A 9,652-nucleotide genomic window follows, 5' to 3' on the forward strand; every position below is an offset into this window, starting at 1 on the left:
GCAAAGTGGCACTTGTGATGTAGGTGATGAAATTCCTCCCCAAGCCATAAGAAGAATGGGTGTTGGCTTTATCCTACCCATTGAGGAACCCCTTGTGGCCGAAGGAGAAGAACAAAGCTCCACTCAAGTGGAGCCATCACCAACCCAAGGCCCACACGCTTCCGAAGAACAACATGAAGGCCCTCATCCTCAAGAACATGACCAAGGACAAGATCGCGCTCAAGACGGTGTTGACACATCAAGTGATGCCCAAGGTCAAGTTCTCTCCCTAAACCTGTACTGATCTTGGACAATCAAACAGTAAGTGTTGTATACTGTCAGGTCCCAGCCTGCATTCTGGGCACTGAATTTTAACCTTCATGTGCGTAGAAGCAAGGACTGCTCGACATGGGAGAGCAGCATGTAGGAGCCGCCATGTAAATATTTTAATTTTTGCTGGGCATTCTAAGCTCCAAATCAAATTCCACTTCTTATCAGGTGATGATGGACCCGCATTATTATGATTCAGAGCACCAAACTGGAAATTCCATTCAATTTGATAAGCTGATCGCACTGAGAAGATACCGTTCTTGGTAGGGCTCCATGCAATAAAATCTGACATTTCATATAAAGGTAAGGGTATAGCCAGGATCCTGTGAACGTCCACATTCCAGAATGTTTGGTTCACCAACTGTATATCCCAATCTCCAGTCACCGGATCAATGAGGTCGCAAACTCGGGATATTAAGTTACTACCCCTGATAGTTAGCACTTTTTTCGTTGGCGATTGAGGAATCCACGAATCCTCCCATATATTCACCTTTTGACCACCTCCAATCCTCCAAATATACCCACGCCTCAATGTGTCTACCCCGGCCATAATGCTTTGCCATGTGAAAGATGATTTTGGCTTTAAAGTTGCCTCCAGTAGGTTTCCTTCTGGGTAGTACTTAGCTTTCAGAATAGTTGCACATAATGAATCTGGGCTATCAATAAGACGCCAGGCTTGTTTTGCAAGAAGTGCAAGGTTGAAACAGTGGATGTCCTTAAATCCCATACCTTCATATTTCTTTGGTATGCACATCTTTCGCCACGCAAACCAATGCATCTTTCTATTCGTTGCATCATCACCCCACCAAAACCGAGACATCGCATCTGTAATTCCTTTACAATTTTTTTAGGAATTTTGAAGACAGACATCGCGTAAGTCGGTATGGCTTGAGCTATGGATTTCAAGAGCACTTCTTTTCCTCCAGAGGAAAGGCATCTCTCCTTCCACCCTATTAATCTCTGAACCAATCTATCAATCAGGTATTGGAAATTATCACTTTTATCAACACCCAGAGTAGATGGAAGACCCAAGTATCTATCATTCAATGCCTCGGTCATAATATCTAGAATTGAGCAAACTTCGGCCTTAACCAGTGGCGGAGCTTAGTGAAGATCAAGCTAGGCCATCGCCCCCCCCCCCTCACAGGAGATTTGTTCATATTATCATGAGTAAATTGCCCATAGATTTATATAAATCTAGCCTAAACCTGATGTTGGAGCTTAGTGAAGATCAAGCTAGGCCATCGCCCCCCCTCACAGGAGATTTGTTCATATTATCATGAGTAAATTGCCCATGGATTCATAGAAATCTAGCCTAAACCTGATGTTGGTTGCCCCCCCTCCCTCCCCAACCCATTTGCCCCTTCTAAGATGTGTCCCAAGCTCCGCCACTGGCCTTAGCGTTAGTCTCCGTACTTGGGTTGAAGAAGGTACTCGATTTTTGCACACTGACAAGTTGGCCTGAAGCAGAACAATAAAGATCTAGAATTGATTTTTGCGCCCGGACAAACTTGATCCAGACCTTTGCGAAAGGGTAGAGTGTGCGTGTTCGAGACGCCTAACTTTCAGCCATCCATCAGGTGGTTCGGTCCGTCTAGACATTCCTACCTGGCCTGGTCCGGTCGACACCTCAGAGGAACAGTAGCAGCAACCAACCGGCTTCTTTCCCTTATCATCAATAATATTCAATAATTTTCCTCTAAAAATCAATGATCAGCAAAGACAAACTCGCCTGAAAAAGCTACAGTATAGTTCTGTAGGAAATCTAGCAGAAATCCAATACGGAGCGCTCTTGTCGGCCGGCCATTTCGTCGGACAGTGGAAGTGTGGCCTTCACAAGCGGTAAAGGGAGACAATGGAGACTGCTGAAGCGAGACAATGGAAAGTGAGACCAGCATATGCATGGCTAACCTTTCTAATCTCTTCCCACCACGGGCGGGCGGCGCGTGCGCGTGCTTGTTTGGTGCGTCGCGTGGCGTGGGTTTGCAGCGGCCAGCGACCCACCGCCGGCCGAACGGGCCATAAATGGCCGACCGATAGGCGCTACATTTGGCAGCAGGCGCACGACACGGATCACACGACCGCGGACGAGGTAGTGCAGTGGGCGCCATGGCGTCAGTGGGAGTGGGAGTGGTCGCCGACAGCGCAGCGCCACTGCTCGTCGCCGCCGTCGTCGCCGTCTTCCTGGTCGGCACGCTGGTCAGGAGGCATGGCGGGAATGCCAAGCACGGCCGCCTCCCCCCGAGCCCCGTGGCGCTGCCGCTCATCGGCCACCTCCACCTGATCCGCGAGCCCCCGCACCGCGCGTTCCACCGCATCCTCGCCCGCCACGGCCCGCTCGTCTACCTCCGCCTCGGCCCCTCCACGCACTGCGTCGTCGTCGGCTCCGCCGACGCCGCCCGCGACGTGCTCAAGTTCGAGGGCAGCATCCCGGAGCGGCCGCAGACGGCCGTCACGCGGCAGCCCGCCTACGGCTCCTCCGGCTTCGCCTTCGCGCCCTACGGCCCGCACTGGCGCTTCATGAAGCGCCTCTGCATGTCCGAGCTGCTCGGCCCGCGCACCATCGACCTGCTCCGCCCCGTCCGCGCCGCCGAGCTCGCCGGCGTCATGGGCGCGGCCGCCGCGGCGGCCGCGAGCGGCGAGGCGCTGGACGTGAGCGCGCAGCTCATCCGGCTGTCGAACAACTCCATGATGCGGATGGTCGCCAGCGCGCTGCCTGGCGACATGGCCGACCTGGCCCGCGACTGCGCCAAGCAGGTGGCCGAGCTGGTCGGCGCCTTCAACCTCGAGGACTACGTCGCGCTGTTCCGCGGCTGGGACCTGCAGGGGCTGTCCCGGCGGACCCGCGGCGTGCACGCCCGGTTCGACGCGCTGCTCGAGTCCATCATCCGGGCCAAGGAGAAGGAGTGGCGCGACGGTGCCGACGGGGGCAAGACCAAGGACCTGCTCGACATCCTCATGGACGCCGCCGCGGACCCGGCCGCCGAGGTCAAGCTCACCCGGGACAACATCAAGGCCTTCGTCCTCGTGAGTACTCCCTTGTCCTCTCCTCCCTGTTGTGCATCCATCCGAGTGAGGTGAGCTTGAACCCATTGTGTTGAATGAAACGAACAGGACATCTTCACGGCCGGGTCGGACACGACGGCGACGACCGTGGAGTGGATGCTGGCGGAGCTGCTGACGCACCCGGACTGCATGCAGAAGCTGCGGGCGGAGCTGGACGCCGTGGTGGGGAGGTCCCGGGTGGTGGGCGAGCCGGACGTGGCGCAGATGCCGTACCTGCAGGCGGTGCTCAAGGAGACGCTGCGGCTGCGCCCGCCGGCGGTGATCGCGCACCGGGAGGCGGTGGAGCCGATCCGGGTGCGCGGCTACACCATCCCGGCCGGGACGTCCGTCTTCTTCAACATCTACTCCATCGGGCGCGACGCGGCGTGGTGGGAGCACCCGCTGGAGTTCCGGCCGGAGCGGTTCATGCCGGGCGGGGCCGGCGAGGGCGTGGACCCCAAGGGGCAGCACCCGCAGCTGATGCCGTTCGGGAGCGGGCGGCGCGCGTGCCCCGGCATGGGCATGGCCCTGCTGGCCGTGCCGGCGTTCCTGGCGGCCCTGGTGCAGTGCTTCGACTGGGAGGTGCCCGCCCCGCCGCTGGACATGGAGGAGGGGGAGGGGCTCGTCATCCCGAGGAAGCAGCCGCTCCTGCTCCGGCCCACGCTGCGCCTCGGCCATCTGCCCCTGCCCTAGATGACTCCATTGATGCACCATGCATCCACCCAGCTCCTAGGGCTAGGATCTGATCAACTCGTATCGAGCATTTCATCTCGTGATCCAGTGTGTGTGCATGCTGTGCTCGCCATGGTGGAAAAACAACCGAGTTTTCTGTGCGTACTGTTTTGTATTGTACCCTGAGTTATGTGTTCTGCTTGTTTCTGTTGTGCGTGCAATATGCTAGATTTTCAAAAATTTCAATCATCTCATTACGTTGCAACATTCACTAGCTAACTGGCTAGTGCCTGCAACATAACACAACGCTAAAACCTGCAAGTAACCCGTAGATCCACATTAAACCTGGAGAGGTTATCTTATCACAGACTCCCATGTTGAAATATATTGGCCACATCTCTCTGTCCGGACTTTTGAAGCTACTGGCTGGCTGGAGTATGAATTCACTATGATATCCGAGTCAAGAGGTCTTTAATTGAAGAACCTGCCAACACATTATTAAAATAACGGAAATGTTAACGCCATATATATGATGTAGTTGGTTCTGGTAAGTTTCCCGGATACTTGGGAGTTGAGGCTGAAGGTGGTTACAGTTGAATAGAAACATAAGACTAGATAGAAGATTAAACAGAGAGAACTCCTAACTAATCTATGGAAAACACTATCCCTCAGCTGGCCGACTGATGCACGCGGAGCGTCCGCCGCCTGCGTAGCCGTCAGATCGATTTTGATTAAGCGCTCACGCAGGCCACCAGTCCCATGCAGGCAGTTTTTTGCAACAGGCGTATTGTTTCACAAGGTTTCTGCAACAGAGGTCTTGTTTCAGAAAAAAACGGTACGATGGTGAAGTTTTTTTCAGCAACGGGGTCTAGTTTTTGAAAGTTTCTGCAACATAGGTCTTGTTTCAGAAACAAAAAAATGGTTTGATGGTGAAGATTTTTTCCTCTGCAACATGGCTCTTGTTTCAGAAGCATATCCCCAGTTGCAGAAAGCGTCGGAGGAGCGCCCGGTCTTAGAGCATACAAGGCCAAGCATTGCAACACTGAAAGGATCGATATGGTTGACTAGAGGGGGGGGGGGTTGAATAGGCAACTACCAAGTTTTACTTTTCTTTACCAAATTAAACTTTGCATCAAAATAGGTTGTCTAGATGTGCAACTAGGTGAGCAACCTATATGATGCAATAACAACAAGCATACAAGCAAGCAAGAGAAGTAACACTAAAGAGCTTGCACAAGTAAAGGTAAGAGATAACCAAGAGTGGATCCGGTGAAGACGAGGATGTGTTACCGAAGTTCCTTCCTTTTGAGGGGAAGTACATCTCCGTTAGAGCGGTGTGGAGGCACAATGCTCCCCAAGAAGCCACTAGGGCCACCGTATTCTCCTCACGCCCTCACACAATGCGAGATGCCGTGATTCCACTATTGGTGCCCTTGAAGGCGGCAACCGAACCTTTACAAACAAGGTTGGGACAATCTGCACAACTTAATCGGAGGCTCCCAACAAAACCATGAAGCTTCACCATAATGGAATATGGCTCCGTGGTGACCTCAACCGTCTAGGGTGCTCAAACACCCAAGAGTAACAAGATCTGCTAGGGATGACTGGGGGAATCGAAAATCCCTTGGTGGAAGTGTAGATCGGGGCCTTCTCAACCACTCCCGAGCAAATCAACAAGTTTGATTGGCTAGAGAGATAGATCGGGCGAAAATGGAGCTTGGAGTATTTAATGGAGCTTGAGCAATAAATGGAGCTTGAGGGGGGAAGAGGTAGGTCAAAGGGAAGAAGGGGACCCCTTTTTATAGTGGGGCAACAATCCAACCGTTGCCCCTCACCAACCAGCCCCGCACAGGGCGGTACTACCGCTAAGAGGGGGCGGTACTACCGCTAGGTCAGCAGTACTGCCGCGCAGAGGAGACTAGTAGGGAATAGGACCCAACGCGGTACTACCGCGGTGGTAGGGGCGGTACTACCGCTCCTGAAACGGTACTACCGCCTCTACAACCGCAACTAGTGCCGCAAAACCCGACACGAGAAAAAGACCCCTCGAGTCGAGGCGGTAGGAGCCAGACAGCCCAGCGGTACTACGTCAGCGGGGTCACGGGCAATACTACCGCTGTGGAGCGGAACTGCCGCTTGTGACCCTTCGGCCGTACTACCGCTGGGACACTGAAGAGAGAGAGAGAGAATCTCTCCAAAGATGTTGAGGACGAGGCGGTGGTGCCAGGCACCCTAGCGGTACTACTGCTGTGGAGTCATGGGCAGTACTACCACTGTGGAGCGGTACTGCCGCTTGTGGCTCCTCTGCGGTACTACGGCTGGGTTGCGCGGTACTACCGCTAGGACCCAGACAGGACAAAGAAAAGCGGAGAGATCTCTTCAATGGAATGGAAAAACTCGGAGGGTGAGAAGCTGATGTGTACGTGTTGATTCCACCCATGCAATACCCCAGCAGACCCCCTCTTGATAGTACTGTGCCCTCTACGCAACTAGTCCACCGAGAGAGAAACGAAAGAGCTACACCGTCTTGAAGGACATCCCGAAGGGAAGAAAACGTATCGTGCCACGGGTGAATCTGTGAACTATTCAAAGCACATGATTAGTCCGCAAACATGTTGTCATCAATCACCAAAACTACCTTGAGAGAGATATGCCGTAACAATCTCCCCCTTTTTGGTGGATTGATGACAACTAGGGATTTGCGCAAGGAAAAGAAATAAATGTAAGAAAACTAAGAACTACAAAATATAGACGGGCTCCCCCAGAATGTGTGCACCTAGTTAGAGGAGCATTCGGAAAGCAAGACACACACATCCGGATCAACACTCCCCCTATATTTTATAGTCCAACAATTCTAAGCACAATTCTAAGCACAAGATATATGAGAGAAGAGTATAAAACAGGATAAGCATGCAACTCATAATAAACTACAGTACTGAATAGACATAAGTAATAAGGTAGCGATAGGGAGCATATGTCTCACACCATATGTCTAGAACTCCAAACCAAACCAAACAAAGACACCGAGAGAACACACAAGAAAACACAAGACGACAGACTCAAAGCACGGCAACAAAAATCCCTACACTCTCTCCCCCTTTGGCAGCGAGACACCAAAAAGGGAAAAGAGCGACGCTATGACTCCAGGTGATGGCAAGCTGAGGATCTCGAATCATCATATCTCAGCGTGATCGTCTGCATCTCCGTCGTTGGTTGAACACTGCTCGGCGTCGGAGTCGGTCCAAGGGCACTGCTGATGAATCCACTCCTCCTCTTCAGTGATCTGACCCTCAGATCCACTGGCAACTGTCGCTCCCATCTGACGCATGAGCTCCTTGTGGCGCACCCTGGCATGCTTCTCCGCCACATGAGTCATGTACTGACCATGAGACTCCATGCAGAAAAGCTTCTTCAACTTGTTTTTAAGCTTCTTCGCCCATGAGGGTTCAGCACTAGAGGGCCCAATATCCTCCTCGTGATCATCAGTGGCTGCCCCACCCTCGGTCTCCATGGCAGCAGCAGCAGCAGACGGACCCCCGGATTGAGGTGCTGGGGTGACCCAATTGTCCTTCTTCCTCAGACGCTTGATCTCATGGGAAACCAAGTCTCCAGTTTCCAGCAACACTCGGGGATAGATCTGTGCCCAAGCCCTCTCAATGAGCCTCATGATGAATGGACCATATATTGGACACTTGCGCTCAGACACGGCAGAGAGAAGTTCAGACCACATGACATGAGAAATATCCAGGCTCTCTCCAGTGCTTGCTTCCTTCTCATGCTGATAGAAAAGGAGCATGTCCACGAGGTAAGAGTGGACCATATCCAGATTCCTGATCCGAGGGAAGAGAGTCTCACGAAAGATGCGATGAAGAATGTCCAGATACGGAGACAGCTCATAGGTTTTCTTCTCAGTCACTGGGTGAACTTTCACAATGCAGTAGGGCCAAAGGGCTTGCTTGTGGGTGGACATAGCATTGCGGTGAGGGCGGAAACCGACAGGAGTCTCAAGCCCGTGATCCACCACATCAAGTAACTCCATGAAAGCCTTCCACTTGACGGAAAGCAGCTTGCCATTGGTCATCCATGTCAGAGTTCTGTCGACATCCGTCCCAAGATGGACGGTGGCATAGAATTGAGCCACCAAATCTGCATCGAAATCCTTGTTGAATTGCATGATCCTGAGAATGTTCAGCTGAGTGCACATCTGAAGGGATTCGCCAAAGTACTCCGGGTCCTTCTCCATAGCATCAGTGTCAATGGAGCGAACATCAACAAAGAGATTCTTCTTGGCCTTGATCACATCAAAATAGATGGCAAACTGAAATCGCTTCCAGAACGGGCGGTTGACCAAAGTGGGTTCTTGGTCCACCTCATAGGGATTGCGGCGACGCTTTCCCCAAAACTCCTTGTTGGTCATCTCACTCACAGTCTTCCCTTTTGGCTTGTTGGCGGATCTCTTCGTGTGCTGAGGAGGTGGAGGAACACTTGCGGATGCACTTGCTGGAGGCGGTTGGGTGCTAGAGGAACCACCGGCTGGCTCAGAGGTGCGGTAGCATTTTGATGTAGCACGCCCGGGGTTGATACGGCGAGCTTGATGCTCAGAATGGTCATCACCTGGAGCCAAACACAAGAACACGCAAAACAACCAGAAAGAACGAGCATAAGCCAACAAACACAACAAAAAGGATCAAGGTAAGGTAGGAATATGATGGAATTTGGCATGCAGCGGTAGTACCGTGACATGCCCGTGGTAGTACTGCCCAAGCGGTAGTACCGCCCCAAAGAGAGCGGTAGTACCGCTCGAGGTCAAGCAGTAGTACCGCTCCAACGAGAGCGGTAGTATTGCTCGAGGCGGAGAAACAGCAGTTTCCTACAGCACGAGGCGGAGAAACAGCGGTTTCCTACTACCGTGGTCAGATCCGGCACTACCGGCCTGCCAAATTCAAAAATATTCCTACCAAACTCTAATCGAGATAGTTTAGTTGCTTTCTCCAACCAACTCAAGCCTAGATTTAGCCAAAAATCTAGAGATGCTACCACCATTGCCCCTAAGAAACAAGATCTGAAAACGAGACAAAAGGAGAGAAGGAACGGGGGCAATACCGGCATCCATGGCAAGAGAACGGGGTGGGGATCGACTCCACCAAAGGAAATGGAGAGGGACGCCCCGGAGATGGAGATTCGCCGGAGCCCTCCCGCGACGAGTTGAGGCTGGAGAGAGGAAGAGGAAGGAGGGGGCGAAGCGAATGGGTATGGGGGAGAAGATACCTCCCCCTGCCCCGATATAACCCCCTGGTCCCGTCCCTCAGCGGTAGTACCGTGCTGGGGGCGGTAGTACCGCTTATGAGCGGTAGTACCGCGCACCACCAGTGGTAGTACCGCCCAACACGCTGCGGCAACCAAACGATATGGCTTTTGCTCGAAGGAAAGACAAGAACGGCAAGAAAAGAGAGCACACCAGAAAACGACCAAGACACACCTCTTCAAAAGAGGGCGGTGGCCGAGGCCACCTATGTTTGAGTCAAGAGGTATGGCGCCGCGAAGATTTTAACCTTGGTCCCATGACCAAAACTCGTCTTTGAAACACAAGTACCATCAACAATGGCTAAAGTGAAAGACTTGATCA

At 52.7% G+C, this 9,652-nt stretch overlaps 1 protein-coding gene across 1 annotated transcript; it reads left to right on the plus strand.

The window, feature by feature from the left end:
* The first annotated feature begins 2,213 nt into the window (after positions 1-2,213).
* On the plus strand, positions 2,214-4,249 carry LOC119329547 (cytochrome P450 93G2-like). The gene is made up of 2 exons (XM_037602606.1): positions 2,214-3,336; positions 3,424-4,249. The coding sequence occupies exons 1-2, from the start codon at positions 2,419-2,421 to the stop codon at positions 4,045-4,047; spliced, it is 1,542 nt and encodes a 513-aa protein (XP_037458503.1). The 5' UTR covers positions 2,214-2,418; the 3' UTR covers positions 4,048-4,249.
* Positions 4,250-9,652: the final 5,403 nt, after the last annotated feature.

Source organism: Triticum dicoccoides, chromosome 7A (genome assembly GCF_002162155.2).
Source record: "Triticum dicoccoides isolate Atlit2015 ecotype Zavitan chromosome 7A, WEW_v2.0, whole genome shotgun sequence".
Taxonomy (NCBI): Eukaryota; Viridiplantae; Streptophyta; class Magnoliopsida; order Poales; family Poaceae; genus Triticum; species Triticum dicoccoides.